At 41.5% G+C, this 21688-nt stretch overlaps 1 protein-coding gene and 1 long non-coding RNA gene across 2 annotated transcripts in view; one reads left to right on the forward strand and one right to left on the reverse strand.

Moving 5' to 3' along the window:
* The first annotated feature begins 96 nt into the window (after nucleotides 1–96).
* Nucleotides 97–2398, forward strand: LOC103551160 (uncharacterized). The gene is made up of 3 exons (XR_544947.2): nucleotides 97–220; nucleotides 382–466; nucleotides 2200–2398. It is a non-coding gene; the product is annotated as an uncharacterized lncRNA (long non-coding RNA).
* Nucleotides 1094–21688, reverse strand: part of RRN3 (RRN3 homolog, RNA polymerase I transcription factor) — a 29338-nt gene continuing 8743 nt past the window's right edge. The window contains exons 7-19 of the mRNA XM_008520503.2: nucleotides 21470–21529; nucleotides 21046–21109; nucleotides 19987–20056; nucleotides 16808–16906; nucleotides 14782–14874; nucleotides 13648–13786; nucleotides 12309–12439; nucleotides 10876–11006; nucleotides 9770–9954; nucleotides 7811–7919; nucleotides 5134–5286; nucleotides 4095–4182; nucleotides 1094–2969 (exon numbers count right to left, since the gene is read on the reverse strand). Coding sequence (XP_008518725.1) covers nucleotides 2808–2969; nucleotides 4095–4182; nucleotides 5134–5286; nucleotides 7811–7919; nucleotides 9770–9954; nucleotides 10876–11006; nucleotides 12309–12439; nucleotides 13648–13786; nucleotides 14782–14874; nucleotides 16808–16906; nucleotides 19987–20056; nucleotides 21046–21109; nucleotides 21470–21529 — 1484 coding nt within the window. The 3' untranslated portion in view covers nucleotides 1094–2807. The remainder of the gene's footprint in view (nucleotides 2970–4094; nucleotides 4183–5133; nucleotides 5287–7810; nucleotides 7920–9769; nucleotides 9955–10875; nucleotides 11007–12308; nucleotides 12440–13647; nucleotides 13787–14781; nucleotides 14875–16807; nucleotides 16907–19986; nucleotides 20057–21045; nucleotides 21110–21469; nucleotides 21530–21688) is intronic.

Raw genomic sequence — 21688 nt, forward strand, 5'->3', positions numbered from 1 at the left:
AGCCCGTAAGGAACGACGCCTGGCAGGGGCAGCACTCCGGCCCTTCCTCTTCCCTGAAGCTGGTACCAAAGAGGTCACGTGGCTGAAACGGAAGTTGTCTTTGCCTTGAGAAGACCTTTCCATAAAAGTGCTTCCTGCTTACCTGGCCTTTCTCACAAAGTGGCCAAACAGCTAATAACGGACTTGACACGGGTTTTCACCAAATCCTCACACTCCTAAAGTAGGTATTAGTTATTTCCACTTTACAGCTCAGTTAAAGTGGAGCTCAGAGGGAGGCTAGGCAGCTTGCTCAAGGTCACACAGCCAGTTAGAAAGAGAAGCCAGGTCTGACACCCGTGATACTTTGTAAGTCATTCATCTTTTCACATTTGTGTAAATTAGCCACTTCTCATTAAGGAAGACCCGACGACAGCAGACACAAGGATGGACCCTGCAACTCCTACCCCAATTGAAAGTCTGCTTTTCGGTAAGAGGGATAGAAAATCTTTTGTTTTCATATAATTCCCAAGATTTCACAATTTCCGCACCCCCCCCCCCCCCCCCCCCCCCCCCGCCGCCACAGAACAGATATTCCTTCAAGCACGTACTTTTTTCTGAGGAAGACTGTTGCTAACATGTTGCCAATCTTTCTCTTTTCGCTTGAGGAAGAGTGTCGCTGTGCTAACACCTGTGGCCAATCTTCCTCTATTTTATGTGGGATGCCGCCACAGCATGGCTTGATGAGCAGAGTGTAGGTCCGTGCCCAGGGTCTGAACCTGTGAACCCCGGCTGCTGAAGCAGAGTGCATGAATCTAACCACTACGCCACTGGGCCAGTAAGCACGTACAGTTTTTTGAAGAAGCGTTTGTTTTCCTTGGCCCAGTTCAAGCCTCAGTCGCTCTCGGCAGGGTGTGATCGAGGAGGGTCCTGATGCCTCATACGCACCTGGAAGCCGTTCTCATCACCAACAAGCAATTCAGTTTCGAGCAGTTGCTATCACACTGGCAAGGTTTTCGCCTCTTTCGTAGTCAAGTCTCAGCTGCAGTTTTCTATTGCAATACGGTGCTTTAACACAGTGGATCGGTAAAAACCACACAGAAATCAAAAGGCCATCTATGTGAGAAGCCTCTTTATTGTAACTCCCTTTACTGGCATAAGACCAAAAGTTCCACATTAACCATGTCATTGTTTTATTTTCACAATGGATATTTTTCCCCTCAAATTCCTTTGAAATTAAAGACTTATTTGTAAATACATCCTTCTACATTAAAACTACTTCCCAACCCACAGAGACCCCACTTACCATTAACTCCTATGGACACGTTTTCATTTACTCATTTTATCCAATGTACAACAATCCCACCTTTTTGTCAGCAGTTAAAAAAACAAAGAACCTAAAGGTTCTAAAATGACTTTTCACCAAGTCAGCAAAAGAAAATCATCAATATCCAAAACTTTTTAATGCAATAAAATTTTGATTTTCAAAAAACATCTTTGCAGACAAATTCAACCTCTACATTGCCACCAATATAACCACACAGGAGCATACAAAGTCCTGGGAAAGAGAAAATATTTCATTACAAAATACTTAGGATCAAGAAAATACTGCTTGCCTTTAAATAAAGAATAGGAAAAATGGCATAAATATGTTGAAGGATGTCCATTTTCACGAGTAACAAAAAAGTACCCAAGTAAGGAATGAAGCTAAAATACACATGAGCTTCAAAAGACTCTAGCAGTGCTTGCACAAATGTGATAAAGCGAGGTTATTTAGACTCCTCTCTGTGTTTGGTTATAAAAATACAAAAAGAGCCTCGCCGGGAGCATTTCACTGGCTGAAATCATGACACGGACAGCCAGCAGACAGAGACGACAGCTGCAGCCTTGGCCTACTGTTGCCAGCAAAACCATTCCACCAAATAACCTAAAATTCCCCTCACCTCCCATTTGGACAAAGCAGTTCTCAGAACGACCAACTGGTTTTAAAAAAGAAAAAACCCAGTGCAGCATTCCACTGCAGACGAGCAGTTCCCGCTCTCACGGCACTCTCAGGAGCCTCAGGGGAAAGGCCGTACGCTGTTTTTTACAGGAGTCCAACCCCTTTCTCGGTCAGTGTGAATTACATTCACCTGGAATTCCACTTGTCTTTTAAATCCATTTTTACACTCACAAGTGATGATCTGATTTTGTTTCCCTAAATCCTCTCTCTCCTCCCTCCAGGCTTTTACTGGTCTCTGAAGTCCCTGGAGATCTCCTTCAGTGCCAGCTCCGACCTTCAGCATCCGGGACCAGCTCTGGCCATCTCCCCACGATCCTCCAATCTTCTCTGCACTCCACCACTGAAATCCCCACACACATAGACAGTCACAGCACAGGGTAAACAATGTACCCAAAATAAACTCATTCGAAAAACTTTAAATAGTGTCCTAGAGGGTTTTTCACTCAAAAGAAATCATATCAACAAAGTCCAGTGAATATGGCTCTGACAAAAGCCCACGTTAAAAATGCAATCTGTTAAAATAGACTGTTGCCGATAGAAATTTCACAACAATGATGTCAAAAAGCTGTAACACACTCAAGAGTATACAGTAAATAAAGAAGCCGAGCCTCTAACATTTATCATCCACTGTAAAACACTGCACATGATATTCAGTCTTTCCTGTTGTCTGCACAGGAGCAAAAAAAGAGAAAGAAATGTCTGTTCAGGCACGAGAGCAGGTCTAAGTTGAAAGGAAGATGCCTGAGGCACGCCCTCGCTCTCGTTCAACACAGTGCTCCAACAGCACGACCCCTGGGCCTGAAGGGCACGACTGGGAGGGAGGTATGCCTCAATCACAGACCCTCGCGATCAGCGGGGACTGGTCCGGCAGGTATAAGACAGGTGGGGAGCCCACACTACTTGACGGACTTCGGAAATGTGTGTCGAAGGAGCTCGGTGTAATCCCAACTTCACCTTTCAAAAAATCATCATCTTCATCTTCCACCGTCTCCTGCATAAAGAACAGAGATTATTAATAAGATCACAAGTGGGGGTTTGAAAACCTTTCAAGAATTCCCTTCCTCAGGAATGTGCTACTTCTGGATGAAGGTGAAGAAATCACCTTAATTTCGAAAGCTCCCTCTGATGCCCACTTCTTTTTATGAGCCACCTACACAATTGCTGATGACACATTACAACTATTTGTTTAAAGTCTGATTTTTTAAGATTTTAAGATCAAAGGCGGCAGGTAACAAGAAATGTCATTCTTGCTCATGTTATAACCCTTCTATGTAACACAGTGTGAATGAACGAATGAATGTGTGACGCTCCCCAAACGCAAGATATAAAGGAAAAAATGAGTTTTCCAATGATTACTTATGAAAAAAGACAGGCACATTAACACTGACATCTATTGTGGAAATAAATGTGCCACAAAGAAATGACAGTGACATTTTTTATTATTGGATTCTGATTTTATTTTTTTGGTAATAAATACATTTTTTTTGGTAAAAAACATTTTTTTGGAGCTGCCTGGGCTCCACCTGAAGCGCCCTTGGAGGGTGCACTAAGGACCCGCATCTTTACCACCAATTCATGGAGATCTACAACATCAACACTAACTTCTGGGACAAGGAAATTTGAGAGAGTTACTTGGTGGTAATGACCCAGTAGTGAAGATCTAAACTTACTGAGCTGATTTTTAACTAACCTTCACTTCCCGAAGTCAGCATGGGTAGTGTCTGGTTTAAACAATTCACGAAAAAAACTAAAACTCAAGGCCAGCCCTATGGCCTAGTGGTTAAGTTCGGTGCACTCTGCTGAGGCGGCCCGGGTGCAGTTCCCGGGTGCAGACCTACACCACTCATCAGTGACCATGCTGTAGCAGCAACCTACATACAAACTAGAGGAAGATCAGCACAGATGTTAGCTCAGGGTTAATCGTCCTCAGCAAAAAAAAAACAGAAACAAAAAACCTCCTTTCGTAAGAAGAACGTAATAACCTGAGCTGGGAATTCTGTAAAGACAGAATGAATGCCACGTAGAGGTTTTTAAGTGTAACACTGCATTTACTATTTTACTGTGATCCACAACCACAGAAGAGATTCTTAGGAAGTGTGCTCAGTCACAAATTTACCTTTTTAATGGGTTTCTTAAACTCTTGAAGCTCTTCTGCACTCACGTCTTCCCATATCTGATAAATAGGATCAATGAATTTCTTGGACCTGTCAACAAAGATCACATTTCAAAATCAAGGTAACTCTGCAGCAAAGGTCAGAACATATTTAGCTCTTTTCTCATAAGACCCATTACCCAAAACGAAGAAGTGAAAGCAATGCCTCAAATAAGCATCACAAAATCCATTATGTAAGTACTGTAATTAACGTGGCTCTTCCTTTGTTGTAAGAGTTCATCCGCTCATAGTGGTGGACTGTTACACCTACTACTTCTCATCTTTTCATGTTCAAGTGAAATTATTCCTCAACTGTGCAAAGATGACAATGAGTTATAACATGTCCAAATAAAAGCAAAAGTAGATTATTCTGGATCTTCCTTTTTTATATTCCTACAGCAATTTACTAAAAACAAGTATGGGAAAAAAGACCAATCTGGTTTTAGTCACCCAAGACTTGGGGGATCAGATAATCCCAAACTGCTGTGTTGCTAGTGAGGAAGTGTAATGAGCAAAACCGTATACGAACGCAACACTGAGACTGGGCTGGTGGTTCTTCAGAATTACCCACCCAGATAAACCACTTGGTTTTTGTTTATCCTATGCAACAGTATGGGTGTGGTCTCTAGAGGAAGGAACAAGTCACTTGGCAGAAATTTATGAGCCAAGAAATGGCAGCATCCTCCCCATTCAGGCACCTCTACCCACTTGCCCTTGTATGTTTAAACCAACAGGTTTAAGGAAAAATGAAAAACACTTGGTATCCATCTGGGTTCCCACTGAAGTAAAGATGTGCAAACCCCAGTGCGTCTCGGACGCTCGGGAGCCTCGAACAGGAATTCTCTACTTTCAGCTTGTGAAACATGCAAGATCGTGAGACTCTACTAAACGGCCAGGAAGGGCCACTCATGACAAGGAAATCCTAAACTCCCATCTTGGCAAAAGCAAATACACATCACATTTAAATTCACCACCGAAAGGCCAAGTGTCTCAGAGCACCCACCTCTTAAGCACACAAGGATCGAAGGGGAAGAAGGTGTCGAGTGGGTTTGTGCAGGTGTGCACCGAGTCCCCTCCAGCTGTGCTCCTGACGACCGGCAGCATCTGGCGATTGTTCCTCTCGATGATGGTGTAGCAGAAGACCAGCTGGTACTTACTGCAGGACAGCAAAACCAACAGGGATGCAGGTGTTAACATGCGGGATTGCTCTGCATGGACGTGCCCGCTCACGGGTGCCAACTACACTGACCACACAGATACTGCCAGACACGACAAGCACAAGGAAAAAGAACATAAAGCAGAAAGTAATGTTTTTAGGGTGGGTAGAGTTCTCTGGGCCTACAATTTACAAGTTCGCTAAGGAGAAAGAAAATGTGGCCATCACTCTAAGAATATGAGCATGAGCTTGGATTAATAGGCTCACTAAAAATGTGTTCAAGGTACAACTCTTTCACTTTGCAAAATCGTACAGCTGTCTTTACTTCTTTATTTTCACTGTTTGTAAGAGAATTAGTGGGTTAGTGAAAAGGATTTACTGAGAGAGAACAGTGGCTGTTGATGGAGAGACAGCTGCTGGAATGAGGACTGCACTGCGGGAGGGACAAGGGGCTGACTGAGTCGCGGTCTCAGCAAACGGTACAGAAAGCAACAGGCATAGTGAGTGAAGAGTTAAACAGACAGAAGAACTCATAGCAAAAAACAACAGGATCATGCTATCATTTTTCTGGTGGTTACGTCCCTCCATATGACTTAATGACCTTAAAAATCATTCAGGGGACCGCTTCTTTGAGACGAGGATGTAGCTCACTTCTGCCGACTCTCTACCTTCCACCCTCCCTCCCATAGTATTCCTGCAGCGATTTATTCTCAGGGTCTCAGGTCACTATTGCCATTTTAAGCAACATATGTCTCTCTTTGTTCCATTAGCCAAGGATCACATTTGACTCCTTACTCCTGCCAGGAGGGTAAACTGGCAAAACCAAACTGGAGAACAGTTTGCACTATCTGCCAAAATTGAGGGCTGCATCTCCCACGACCCAGCAACAGCACTTCTGGGTATGCCACAAGGAGCATGTGCCTGTACACACACCAGGACACACATACGACAATGTTCCCACTACTGAAAAACTATCACAGCTTCAATCCCCAAAAAGAATAGACCAAAAAAAAAAAAAAGAAATTAAACATTGCATGGCAGTTAAAATCAAAATCCAGCTGTATGAGTCAGTACAACTTTTGTAACCATTAAATAAGCAAAAGCAGCAGCTACAGAATGATACAGGAATTCCCTGGCACAGACTTGACTTCCATCTCTTGCTCCGAGCCTCAGATCTTACTGCTAACCTCCGCTGCTACACCAACCGCAAACCTACAGCCTCTCTGACCATTCTGCCCATCAGCTGCAGCCCTCTTCTCCCGCCCCAAGGATATTTCAGGGGCTGGCCCCGTGGCCGAGTGGTGAAGTTCGCGTGCTCCACTGCAGGAGGCCCAGTGTTTCGTTGGTTCGCAATCCTGGGCGCAGACATGGCACTGCTCATCAAACCACACTGAGGCAGCGTCCCACATGCCACAACTAGAAGGACCCACAATGAAGAATATATAACTATGTACTGGGGGGGCTTTGGGGAGAAAAAGGAAAAAAATAAAAATCTTTAAAAAAAAAAACCCAAATATTATAAAGAATATTCCAGGGGGCAGCGGTCTCTTCTTTGCTTTATCCATCCTTTGTCTTCCAGCTGCTTCCTAACCGCCAGCAATGTGCTGGAACCTTCCACTCACTAAATGCTGTAACTTGTTGATTCCTTTTCTTAAAGCTTCATTATCATTTTTGAGATCTCAAGAGAGATCGACTACCTTGAACTAGATGCCCAGCAGAGGAAAAATAAGGTTGCTGAATGAGAGCAACAAGCCATCTAAAGAGAACTGAGGAATAAAAAAGGAATTCTTTTTGTCATCTAATAGAACAGACTTATGTGTTGAAGATTTTAAGCTATGACCCTACCCTGAATATCCTGATTAAATGCCCAAGTTCTCCAATTCATTTTCTACATGACACAGAATCAGCAAACGCCTACGAAGGAGCCAGACTGCCTGCATTCAAATCCTAGCTCCGCCACAGTCTAGCTATGACCTCACACAAGTCATTTAATCTCTCTGGGCCTCCATCTCCTCATTGATACACAGGGGTTAATAATACAGTCAGAAGATTGTGTGAAGACTGAGTCTGACGTAAAGTGCTGGGAGCAGCGCCAGGCACACGGCAAACAGCGTGCATGTGCGGCAGTTCCGAGCTCTGAGCTCACACAGTCCTTCATGAGACCAGTCTCCTATTGCTGGATGTTTACCTCATGCCCGGTCTATTTTTATTACTATTACAGGAGTCACCCTAATAAACATTTTGGTTTGTACCTCTCAGCTTACTAGCTGCCTTACTTAATTTCAATGTCCCCAGGCCTCCCTCTTGGGATGAAAAGTAACAGCAATTTCCGGTGTCACCAAGTGATAAAATCAACAGCTTCATGCAGTGTTTCCTGCAAGTACTGAGTTATTTGTTTTTAAGCATTTTATTGTTGTTAATTTTCTTGATTAATATTACAGAAATTTAATGGAATTCTACAATACTAACATTAACATAAATTTACTTTTAAATAACTTCCATCAATAAAGCACAAATAACCTACCTTGTGATTGCGGCGAAAAAGTTAACTACGGAGGGCAGGCAAATCTTCAGAGGATTTAGCTGACTCATTACTATGCGTTCAAAATTCAGACTTTGAAGATACCGCAAACCTTTGATTAAAAAACAAAGGACTTTTAAAATGTACAAACGTAACAGCCTAAGATCTCTTTTTAAAGCACAGATTATTTCACTCATTTAAAAAGATTTTAAAAAGTTATTTGCAGAAATGCTTTAAATGAGTAGGTGGTCACACAACGTAGAGCCAGAAGAACGTCACTTAGCCGCATTCGTTTATGACTAAGCCAGCTTTTCTAAAGACAACAGTTTTTTCTCCTTAAAGACCAGGAAGTAAGTGCACACTCCTAGTGGGCTATAAGCTTGGGTAGGAATTTGGAATTCAGATACACGTAAGCTCAGCATATGCTAAATTTACAGAGAAGAACCAAGGCCATATGATCTGACTTCAGCTAAGGCTCATGAAATCATTATCAAGAAGCTCAGGCAACAGAGGGAGTGCCCGTTCCCTAGAGGCAGGAACTGTATGGTGTGGAGTGTCGCCTTCCTGAATTCCAAATATATATTCGTGCTATACACGTCTATATGCAAGCAACACTTGCACGTCTTAAATGATCAGTGAAGTCGAGCATCTTTGTCAAGTGCACGTTAGTTGTTTGTATTTCACTTTTTTTACAAGGAAACTATAGAGGTAGAAGGAAAAATTAGACACAACTGTCCTGAAACTAATAAATATAATTCTCTCCTGTATTAGTAAAAGACACCATACTTATTTTAAGAGGAAAGCAGAATAATTTGTTTTTAAATATATTTTCTTAAAAGGAGATTCTCTGATGTGCATTTTGATAAACGTGACTAAAAATGGGATGCTTACAAGAAACGTATCCTCTTTAAACAAGCAAGACTCTTACCCTTCATTTATACAAAGAACAGCAGAGACTTTACTTATCTTATGATGAGACCCTGTCCTACCACCAGTGCATACAACTAATTTTAAGCCCCACATCTTTCTAGAAATATATGGGATACAGTAAATACATATATTGCAACATATACAAATTTCAGTGTAGAGGTGTGCTGATTTTGACCCTGAGAAGACACTAGGCAGTGTCTGGAGACAGTTTTAGTTGTCACAACAGAGGGTGGGTAGAGGGTAAGGGATGCTGCTAACCATCCTTCAATGCACAGAACAGCCCCCCAAACAAAGGATTATCCAGCCCAAAATGTCAGTGCAGAGGTTGAGAACACTGGTTCAGAGGAAATAGCCTTTGAATTATTTCATGAAAATTTGAATTATTCATGAAAATAAACAATTTAAATTGACTTAACTGAGGCTGTTCTTGGGGATTATCTTCAACTAAAATACACTAACCTAATAAACAAGCTTCCTTTGGTAGATGTAAATTATAAACAACTCCGCGAAACTAGCAAAACTGAAAACCGGTAAATAAACCCAAGACTTTAGAGAAAGGAGCTAAGTGTTAGGGTCACAAGCTCGAGAGTCATCCTCACCTGGCTTCAGTCTCTAATCTTGCCAACAAATTACTTCCCGGTGCTTTGGTATCATCTGTAAAGTGGGAATGACACCTGCCCTCACCAGGCTCTTCCAAGGACAAGAAAGGGCACACAGGGAGCTCTGAGCACAGACGGCGCTGGCACCACACAGTGCTCAGCCACACCTCTGAAGAGCACCTTCACACTTTCAAATGCCACCCTTCCAAGCGGAGGCTCTCAAAGTCCAATCCAGCAAGGTTAAATAGGAGGCTCGGGAGGTTTTTAGGGGACTATGACCTGCTTGAAAGTATTTGTAAGTTTGAGTGCACGTGCAGTTTTCTGAATCCATAGTTTTCATCAAATTCTCAAAAAGGTAATGAGTCTCCATTCTAAAGGGTGACCTGTACTCAAGGAAAATCCAGTTCACACCCACCAACCCCACATCACTGACCTTCCTTCAGGTTTCCACTTAAAAGCTGCTTGTGCCTAAACACAAAAGTGTAGAACACAGCTTGGCAGGCTGAATAAAATGGTCCGTGGAGAGCGACATCACAAAACGCCTTTGTTCCCGAATCCTGGTTATTAAGGTATATGTGCAGCCAGTTAACCAAAAGATCTAGGCATGACTTTACCGTGCTAGAGGAAAGAAAAATTCAAGTCAATTTTACTTGCTTCATAAAAAATTAGAGTGACAAAAACACACAACTGCCTCTCACTACAAATGAGGCAAAGTCAGTCCACAGGCTTCTTTATATATTACCCGTGGGCACAGAGGGGAAGCAAAGCGAGGAAGGAAAGAGACGGGCGGGTGGGCAGACAGCCTACCAATGACAGAGTGGGGCGCACAGGCCTTCTAGGAACAGGTGGCCCCCAAGAATGCCTGAAGTCCCAAGGGATGAAGGACAGTTTCTCCTCCTCAGCTTCTCTGATGGCCTCCCAGCCCTCTCAGGGGGATATGACCAAAGAACAAGGCACCAAGACCTCACAAGAGAAGACAGTCTGGCTGACTTCATTCCTAAGGGGATCTGACGAAATCCTGCGGTCAGCCATTTAGGACAGAACCGCCAGACAGCTTTTAGTTGCTGGGGAAGGGTTTTTAACAGATCCTTGCCCAAAGAGATCTTCATGGATCACGAAGAAATAGGCCCAGAGCTGGCCTCCTAGACAGATCTTTCTATTACCTTTAAAAGGGTTTTTCTTCAGCTTTAACAGATACAATTGATTCGGAATGCAAATGAAAAATGACAAACCTATAAAAAGAACCAAAAGAGTATACAACACTACACTATCCACGAAGACAAAGAGATCTTCATGTTCAAGTGCAACTAAACAGAAGACAAAAGCTTTGCCTGTGAGGTCTTCTATCTAAAAAGGGAGACGTATTATTCTGAAATTGCCTCTTGGAAATATAAATATCTTGCACAGGGTAGGGGAACAGATTTTTTCACTTTAAAGACAGACCAAAAAAATGAGGCAGATACTTCTCTGACTTGAGACAATGCTATAATCTTTTTAAAGCAAGATATGAAAAAGCACTTGAAAAATTAGGTTACTTACATAAGAGGAACAAATTTAGCTCTTGCCAAAAAGCTTCCAATATAATTTCCAGCAGCTTGCCTGATGATGGCAGGATTATTTGGATCTTGCAATTTTTTCCAGAGATGTTCCAAAAACGCTTCTGCAAATCCCTATAAAAAGAGAAGGTGTCGGTCTGATCTTTTTTAATGCTTAAGATATCCTGGCTACCAGAATCCTCCTAAGATTTTAACCCACCAATATGGGAAAGTTCTAGTATCTTAGTTCTCCTGCTAGATAAATAATGAATACAGTTATCCTGGTTCTTATTTTTAAAATACCTTGAGACAATAATATTAAAAACAAAAGGCGGGGGCCGGCCCAGTGGCGCAGCAGTTAAGTTCGCACGTTCTGCTTCAGTGGCCCAGGGTTCGAAGGTTTGGATCCTGGGTGTGGACATGGCACCACTTGGCAAGCCATGCTGTGGCAGGCGTCCCACATACAAAGTGGGGGAGGTTGGGCATGGATGTTAGCTTAGGGCTAATCTTCCTCAAAAATAAAAATAAAAAAACAAACAAAAGGCATCCCCCACGGTTAAATAATCCGATGGATGCTGAAACTAGCAGAGCATCAAAACCACGCCCACAAACACAGGAGGCTCGTGACAGGGCTTTGGAACCCCTATTTTAAAAGCTCTGCAAGTGATTCCGAGGCTGAGCCAGAACCGGAAACCAGTGATAATCCACTCACACGGGAACCCCTCCTGCAGCCCCTCTGAGTGCAAAGTGTCCTTCCAGTCTTTGACTGCACGTATTGAGCTTAACCAGAAACAGAAAGAGATTAAAGCATGGGTGGTGTTTGACTAATTGTGCTAAGCATGGAAAACCGACTAGGCTTTTAACGAAGGACACAACCTCCAACTTCTCAAAGAAGCTCTTTTCCAAAGCTGGTCACACACACTTTGGGGCAGACGGAGTCTAACCTTCTTACCCACGAGCAACACACGCCTGACTATTCTAGGAAGTTAGGAAATCATCGCAAAGGAGAAGAGTCTTCTGTATTTTTTTTTCTTTCAAAATAGAAAGCCAAAGCCTAAAGTTTTAAAACTCTGGATTAAAAAGTTGGTTTGGGCTAGTTAGGATCAACTGAGAGAAAATAAAGGAAATAAACAGTTAACTATCCCATATGAGATTTTAAGACAAAGGCCTGAATTAAAGGGAAGGGTACCACCTAGCGGACCAAACGCAGGATGACGTTCTCAGAGCGCCTGGCTGAGCCCACGGGCAGCAGCAATGGGCGCTGCTCCTTCCACCAGCTGAGAAGGACACGCATTTCATTAGGGGCACTAGTAAAACGAGCTCAAGAAAAAGAAAGACCTCCTGGTCTCCCTGATATACTCTCCCCGCTCCCAGTTTTTAAGGGAAAGTTGTGGGCAAGAACGAAATTGGCTAAGCTAACGTTAACGACATACTCACCAGTTTAAAGCTACAGAGGTAAAACATGAAAAACTGTACGTGGCAGGAGGCGTGGGTGGGCAAGAGGAGTTTGTCAAAAATGGTTATGAGATCTCGATATAAATCCTTTGTTTTGTTGTTATCAATCTTACCTACAGAGAAAATGTGGCACTTCAGTTTTATAAATACATTATTTTTAAGCTACCAGTTTCATTTACCAAATTCTTAAAAAGAAAAATACCATTAAGAAACGACATCCTCCATTGAGATAGGATTAAATGTCATTTTCATTTTGCAGAGATTTTACTTTTTAAGTATAATAATCCAGCACTGGCCAGGACACAGGCCCTCACCTGTAATGCCATAAACAGGAACTCTTCTAAAGGACAATTTTATAATTCATGCAGCAGAAGCACTTTGATCCACTAATTCTACTGCTAGGAATTTACCACAAGGAAATAACTGAAGATGAGTGCACAAGGATGTTCATTACATTGCCATTTATAATGGCAAAAAAAGGGAGGAAAAAAATGAGACCAGTTAAATCCATATGATCAATAACAACTATTTTAGAAGAAAAGCAAATGGTAGGAGAAAATGTTCACAATAGGTGAAGGGGGAAGAATATGAAACACTACGCATAGTGTGACCCCCGAGTCCACTGAAAACCATACTCACACAGTAATACTAACAGAAAAGAAAAAACATATCAAAATGCTAATAATGATTTGCTAAAGAGGAGGAATGTGGCCATTTCAACTGTCTTTTTTATCTCTTCCTGTAATTTCCAAATTTTCTCTAATCAACATGTAGTGTTTTTATAACAGCAAAAAAGTTAAAATAGTAACACAGTCAACTCAGAATTAAGTTCTATTATTCTGAATGGCTGAGTTCCATTCTTAAATCTTAGCCATGTGAATGGAAAAAAATCTGTGTTTTGATGGCAAAGCCTCTAGACCGGAAGTCCCATGAGGGCAGCACGTCAATCTGTTCACTACAGTACCAAGACTTGGCACAACCACAGGACCAAGCCCCTCTAAAGTCAGTAACAACACCCAGCACCATGTCAACGTCTACTACGCCTTCTTCAATGTCTTGAACAACTTGAGCGTCATTTGATCTCCGGCTAAAACTGGCCAAACTCCACCAACAACTGAACCTGAATCCCAGTCCCACCATTTCCGAGCTGCCACATGGGCAAGTAACTTGATCTCTCCAAACCTTTTTTTCCTTCAACCCAAAGTAGTGATTTTTACAGGGTTTCTCTCAGTACTAGATGATGTATGAAAATGCCCAGCACAGTCAGGTGCACTGTGGTGTTCAACAAACAGAAGCCACAGTGACGCTTATAGAGCGTTACCATCTACATAGCAGACATCCTTGATGTAGGACAGAAGCAGAGACAGCAGGATGTCCAGGCGCTCGGCTACAGGATGCACCATCTGATCAAGCCTTTCAGGATCAGCCTTTGTTTCATGCTCAGCTTCTTCGTCTTCATCCTTTGAAGACAAAAGTAAAAACTGACATTAAAAATTTAGTAAAAGGAGTTTGGTGGGAAAACTCTCAGAGGTAATTATTTCCTTTAAAAGATAAAACAAAGAGAATACACAGATGCCTTTCCAGGCAGGGGCCTCAACCAAAGGTGTGAATCAGAAGCACCTGTGGAGTTCAAAGCAGAGACTGAGAGCCCCAGCCTCTGGTTCCCATTCTGATCCCCTTAGAGGGTGCTGGGCACTGTTGGTGCCAGGCCCCCCTGGCCAGGACAGGGTACCCATCCCCAGCTGCTGTGTCGGCTCCCAACAGCTCACAGCTGCCCCTCTCGTCCAGAGCACTGCCCTCAGCAGAACAGGAGCCAGGACTGCCCCTGCATTCCAACCAGCCCCAACCCCCAGAACCAATGACTGACTAACAAGGCGTCACAAGAGGCCACCTCCCTGGGCTCAAGCTGGGACCGACTCCAACTCACGGCGCAATTGATGCTCCAGAGTCCCTGGCAGGATCAGGCCGTAGCTACTTTCCAACTGACACCAAACTCCCGCTTAGTCCTTCCCCTGCCCGTTCCTGCTTCGTCACACCCTCTGTCTCAAGGGCACCTGGATTTCCATCTCGGGCTCTCCTCCCAGGGAACCCAACTTAAGACATGGCCCCGGGTAGAGAAATACTGCGTTAAGGTATACAACTTGTAAAATACAGAAACTAAACTGGTATGGTCTCCTATTTGTCACTCCCTCACACACAATATGTGGTTTACGAAAACATCTTAACTTCTAAGAATAAAAGTGAAACATACTTCACCGAACCCAAATTCAAAGCCTTGGAAATAAACCAACTCTACTAGGCAGAAAGGAAGAAAGCAGCAAACTACTCAGTTAAGAAATCATTTCAGATTTGCGGAACTATTTTAACCCAAAGCTTTGAAAAAGATGAGAAGTCATTAGCTGTCTCTTCCACCCTCCGCATATGTTGATGTCTGTTTTCAGTAATAAATGCTGACCATGTTAAACAGTCCTTCTGTGGCATCTGTCCCACTACCAGTTTGAGCTGCTGTTTCCTCAGCATCTTCAATATCCTGCCGGGATGCATTCACCTACATTATAACAAAGAGAAAAAAAAGAATAAAAGCATTTAAAATACAACTATGCTATTTGGGGACTGGAAATTCATCTGATAAACAAACTTTAAAGGTGTCCAGATTAGCGACCTATATAGCACCATAACACAATACACGATTATAGTGCAAACCTTAAATTGATTTGAGTTATGAAGGAATTTACAAGATTTTTTTTTTTCCTGGTGAGGAAGATTGGCCCTGAGCTAACATCTGTTGCCAATCTTCCTCTTTTTGCTTGAGGAAGATTGTTGCTGACCTAACATCTGTACCAATCTTCCTCTATTGTATGTGGGATGCTGCCACAGCATGTCTTGATGAGTGGTACATACGTCTGTGCCCAGAATTCAAACTGGCGAATGCTGGGCCGCCGAAGTGGAGTGCATGAACTTAACCACTACGCCACCAGGCTGGCCCATAAAAGATTACTATTTAAGCCCCTTTTACTACATACTTACATAAAATCTGTAAGAACTGTGATAGTTTCAACAAATTGAACATTTATTCCATCTCTTACTATGCACAAGACACTCACACACATGTTGTATAAGAAGCATATCATCAATCAACTGAGCAGAAAAAAGATGAAGTGCAAGCCCTATTTGAATTATTGAATATTTATTTTAGTATACAATGCTCTGAAGATCTTTAACATACTATTCACATCATGTCTTTCTTACTATCGGTGCATGCCCTTCCTTCTAAAGGTACTCTAAAATGTCCCTTAAGTATGTATCAGAGAAAGACTGTACACAGATTACGTGTGCAGTTGGCCAGCGGTGTGGCTCCAAGTGAGCAATGTGCCAGCCTGCCCAACCTCCAGCTCCTCCTCGGCCTGCCTCACTGCATCCTCCTTCTCCCCTACAGCACGTCACTGTTCTCCACCATCAACTCACACCTCCTCAGTCCACAGACCTCAAGCTACCCCAATCCTAAAACATGCCTCTCACCTTATCCCCTCTTTACAACACCAACCCTCACCGAGGTCTCTAACAGCCCCACTTCCTAACCATCCATGCTCTCCTGAAACACAGTCTCCCCCCTACAGTGACACGATAACAAACTACCTCCTAATCATCAAATGCAAGTGCTTTTGCTCTGCTCAGCCTCCTTAAAAACATCAGCAATATCTCATGCTGCTGACCAAACCCTTCCTTCTTCCAGATCCTCCCTGGGTATCCACACTCGTGGTTTTCCTCCCACTTGCGAATGCACTTCCTCTCCTATCCTAAACTGCATCATTCCACAGGTTTGGTCTCAGTCCCCTACCTGCAGCTACAGCTGCATGGTATTTGCCATCTGGCTCCCCACCTGCACCTCAATCTGTCCAAAACAGAACTCATCTTCCAACTTCCTCCTCACTTTTCTTATTGTGGTTAACGGCAACACCAAGATTCTATTCCACAGCAGCTACCTTTGAAAGACTCCTTTCCTCTACCCCCTTACTTCTCCACTTCCAACCCAGTCTCAAGGACCAGTTCACCCTTCCTCCACACTGTCACGAGGAGCCACCACTTTCTTTCGCTCCCACTGCACCTTGTTGCAGGCCTCTTTAGAAAAAGGTATAAAGAATCTCAACACCACTTCCTTAGGAAGGCCTTCCTGACTCCGGTCTGCATCAGATTTCCTAGCTTATTATAATGCATGTGTTTCCATTCACAGCATTCACCAAAATGTAAACACACTTTCACATTTGTATGACTATCTACTTAACGCTTTGTTCCCCAACCACAAGGGATGGGACTATCTATAACCCCCAGCATGTCAACGGAGTTCAAGAAATCTTTAAAGAAATAAACGAAAGGTGGAATTGTGGATTCTTTTCCATTGCTGCTATTATTGCACATACTATGATAACTAAAATACTTAATAAATGAAAATCAAGGAGAAAACCAGATTATTAAATACTTACATCCAACTTGAGTAGCTTTTCAATAACAAGTTCTAGAATTTCATGCCTCAAGGTTGGAAAATACACACTAATTCTTAGTAAGTTATGAACATAACATTCCTAAAACATAAAAAGATAAACATTTCAACAGAGAATAAATGTTTCATAATTATGTAAGCAAGACCTCAATTACACAATCTTTAGTTCAATTATTTAAATAGAAAAAACAGACTATTCAGCAACATAAAAACTATACTGTTCCTATATCCATACAATGTTTGGTATAATTATTCTAATTACCTCCAGTAAACTAAATTTGTAAGTTGCATACTTCTTTAGTGTTTTCTTTAAACAGGTTTGTTGAGATCTAATTCATATAAAATCTACCCATTGGAAGTGTACAGGTTAATGGTTTTTAGCACAGTCACAAAGCTGTGCAACCATCACCATGATCAATTTTAGAACATTTTTATCACCCTAAACTCTGTATCTTTTAGTAATGTACCTCCCCCTACCCTAGATAATCACTAGTCTACTTTCTGTCTCTATGAATTTGCCTACTGTGGACATTTCATGTAAGTGGAATCTTCTAATATGTGGCATTTTAGCATAATCTTTTCAAGGTTCATTCATGTTGTGGCAAGTAAACCATTCCTTTTCATTGCTGAACAATGGTCCACTGTACAGACATACCACATTTTGTTCATTCATCAGCCAACAAACATTTGGCTGTTTCCATACTTTGGCTGTTATGAATAAGGCTGTTTTGAACACTTAAGTAAAAGTTTTTGTGTGGACGTGTTTCCATTTCTCTCAGGTATATACCCAGCAGTAGAAATGCTAGGTCATGGGGCAACTCTATGTTTAACCTTTTTGAAGACCTGCCAGACTGTTTTCCAAAGCGCTGCACCATTTACGAGTTTACATGCTCACTAGCAACATACAAGGATTCTGATTTCTCCGTGTCCTCAGCACCACTTGTTACTGTCTCTTTGAGTACAGCCATCCCAGTGGGTGTAAGCGCTATCTCACTATGCTTTGGCCTTGCATTTCCCTGAGAGCTAATGATGTTGAGCTTTTCACATGCTCACTGGCCATCTGTGTATCTATTTTGAAGAAATACCTATTCAGATCCTTTGCCCACTTTTAAATTGGGTTATTTACCTTTCTATTATCGAGTTACTAAGAGTTCTTTATATATTATAGATACAATCCTTTATCCAATATGATTTGTAAATATTTTCTCCCATTATTTGGGTTATCTTTTCACTTTCTTGAAGGTGTCCTAGGAAGCACAACAGTCTTTAACTTTTATGAAGTCCAATTTATCTATTTCTTCTATGGCTGTTTGTGCTTCGTGTGTCATATCTACAAACTGTTGCCTAATTTCAAGTCACAAAAATTTTCAACTATGTTTTAAGAGGTTTTTTTTTCAGCTCTTAGATTTCGGCCTTTTATCACTTGAGTTTATTTTTGTATGTGGTGTGAGGAAGGGCTCTATTTCATTCTGCCTTGTTTTGTTTTCTGTGAAGAAGATTAGCCCTGAGTTAACATCTGTTGCCAACCTTCCTCTTTTTGCTTGAGGAAGACTGTTGCTGAGCTAACATCTGTGCCAATCTTCCTCTATTTTGTATTGGACACCACCACAGTGTGGCTTGACAAGCGGCACTAGGTTCGCACCTGGGATCCGAACCTATAAACCCTACCCCAAGGCTGCCGAAGCAGAGCATGCAAACTTAACCACTATGCCACTGGGCCAGGCCCCCTATTTCATTCTTTGCAAGTAGATATCCACTTGTACCACAATCATTTGTTGAAAACACCATTCTTTTCCCCATTAAATCATCTTGTACAACTGGGGTTTTTTATATTGATCTTACATCCTGTAACTATGGTGAACTCGTTTATTAGTTTTCGTGGATTCCTTGGGATTTTTCTGTATGTAAGATTATGTCATCTGCAAGGAGAGAGAGTTTTATTTCTTCCTTTCCAATCTGATTACCTTTTCTGTTTCTTGCCTAACTGCCCTGGCTAGAACCTCTAGTACAACACTAAACAAAAGCCGCAAAAGCAGATATCCTGTGCTGTTCCTTATGTTGGGGGAAGACTTTCAGTCTTTCACCACTGAGTCTGATGTCAGCTGTGAGTTTCTCACAGATGCCCTTTAACAGGCTGAGAAAGTCCCCTTCTGTTTTTGTCATGAAAAGGTTTTGGTGTTTGTCAAACGCTTTTTCTAAATCTATTGAGATGACTGTGTGGTTTTGTCATTTATTCTATTACATGGTACATTATCTTAATTGATTTTCAGGTATTAAAGCAACCTTGCATTCCTAGGATACACTTCACCTGGTCATGGTGCATAATTCTTTTTATATGTTGCTAGATTGAGTTTTCAGGCATTTTGCTGAGGATTTCTGCGCTCATATTAATATAAGAGATAACATGGTTTTTAACATCCCACTTGAAGCAGACTATCACAAACACTGGAAAACATTAACTCCTTATTTAATACTTGTAATACCTTACTTAGGAAAAAACAATCTATACTTAGAAGGGAACCAGTATTAATTAACAAAAACTACACAGATGATCTAAATATTACACAAAAACTTAAGTAGAATTCATCTATAGAATTCTCTGCCTTCATGTTCAAATAAGGCAAGTTTATAATTGGTAACAGATGAACTATTATCTTCTAGTAGTTTTTATCTATGTAAACATTAAGGCTATTAAGATATTTCTTCTTTTTTTTAATGTTTTTAAAGATTTTATTTTTCCTTTTTTCTCCCCAAATCCCCCCAGTACCTAGTTGCATATTTTTAGTTGTGGGTCCTTCTAGTTGTGGCATGTGGGACACTGCCTCAGCATGGCCTAATGAGTGGTGCCATGCCCACGCCCAGGATTTGAACCAGCAAAACCCCAGGCCGCCAGAGTGGAGCGTGCGAACTTAACCATTCGGCCACAGGGCCAGCCCCAAGATATTTCTGAAATGGACTCTGCCCTTGACTTGCACATAGGAATAAGCAAAAAAGGCACTGGGGATCCTCAGTCACATGCTACGAAAGGAATTTGAGTCAAATTCTTAGTCTTGAGTTTAAAATCTAGAAGACAAACCTTTCAAGAAAAAGACCTAATGCCTCCTAAAACTAAATCACACAAGGCAACTTTTCCATTATTTTCCCCGTGAAAAGATTTCTTACCAATGTTCTCTCTGATTTTCGAACAAAGGGAAATTTTTCCACCAGTATTGGCATAAGAAACCACGGTGTCCTATTAAAAAAAGAAAATCAACCAATCTATGTTAACTGGACTTTCTTGGAAAGTAAGACTTCTATTCTAAGAGCAAAGACAGACACAGGAAGCAAATGCTAACTCCTATCTCAAGCAACTGGAACTTAAATGCACAGCTTCAGAGAAAATCTGTACTAACTTAGGGGAAAATAAACTTGGTAACTTTCGTATCAACAGCAAATTTAAAGGACATGGAGAGTCTTTTTTCTACAAAAGCAACAGCTCCAGTTTAGAATCTAAACATTTCCCACCACACACAATTATTATTTTAAAAAGGAGAAAAAACTTGGATTTTTTTTTTAAGTTAGCAAATAACAAACTTACAGAGGGAACCTGAAGTCCGCCCCTCCAAAAGAAACCCACACACCTTAAAAGCTTTTCTTAGAACTGCAATTTTTTTTTCATATGGCATGACACAAACACACAAGGGTTTTTCACTGAAAATTTTTGGATAGCGTATCTGTTGAAGATAAAAGCAAAGTTCCAACCACTATACAAAATTTGCAGACAAGTTCTGAAAAATAATTAAAGACAATGAATAGAGAACTGAAATGCCTTTTTCTTTTTCTGGTCAGGAAGACTGGCCCTAACTTCTTTTGCCAATCTTTCTCTTTCTGCTTGAGGAAGACTGTTGCTGAGCTAACATCTGTGCCAGTCTTCCTTTATTTTATGTGGGACGCCACCACAGCATAGCTTGATGAGCAGTGCTGGGACCACACCCAGGATCCAAACCTGCGAACCCCGGGCCGCCAAAGCAGAGTGTGTGAACTTAACCACTATGCCATGGGGCCGGCCCCTGAAATGCCATTTTTTGTAGACTGTAATACTATATTAACAGGATGCAAAAACATGCAGCATACAACTTGAGTTTTGATGCCATGAACACTTTGTAATTTTCTACTAATCGATTACAATTTTCTTGAGACTTAAATACCACGATTCAAAATAAGTAACAAAAGTATACTCACGATGGAACATATCTGGCTATTATTTGCAAAGCTCTGTGACAAGTGTCAAAATTTGCAGGAAGATCTACAAGGCGAAAAGCAAGAGTATGAGCATCAAAATAAAACTGAAAATTGAAAAATTATATACCTGAAGCTAAAAACACCTGCTAACCAAAACTGAATCATTTTACAGTAAAATAACAGTTTCATGATTTTCTTCCATTACCAACTATCATTGAAGACTAAATAAACTAATTACATGAGAAACGCCTTAAGTGAACTGATTGCATGCTAATGCTAAATACAACATGATTCCAACAAAGGTTACCATCTGTTCCGGTCTATGTATTAGAATACGTCCTGGAGCTACCAGCCACTTTATCATTCTGCACGCATTCTCTAACACACAGGAGGCGTTCTTTGCTTTAAGCCTCTTTATACTTACTATCATCTTCGTCGTCAGAATCTGAGACATCTACGTCACCTTCCTTAATGACCACTCGGGCTTTTGAGGGAAAAACAAAATACATTATTCTTCTGTGGTTGACTGAAACAATCAACAGCTACAGAAAAAAGTGATTTTTCCATTGTCCAAACTTAGTACAAAGATTAAATTTCCAGTCGGGGGCAGTGGCAGGGGGAGCAACATAACTATAGTTTCTAA

This window comes from Equus przewalskii, chromosome 12 (assembly GCF_037783145.1).
Source record: "Equus przewalskii isolate Varuska chromosome 12, EquPr2, whole genome shotgun sequence".
In the NCBI taxonomy this organism is placed as follows: Eukaryota; Metazoa; Chordata; class Mammalia; order Perissodactyla; family Equidae; genus Equus; species Equus przewalskii.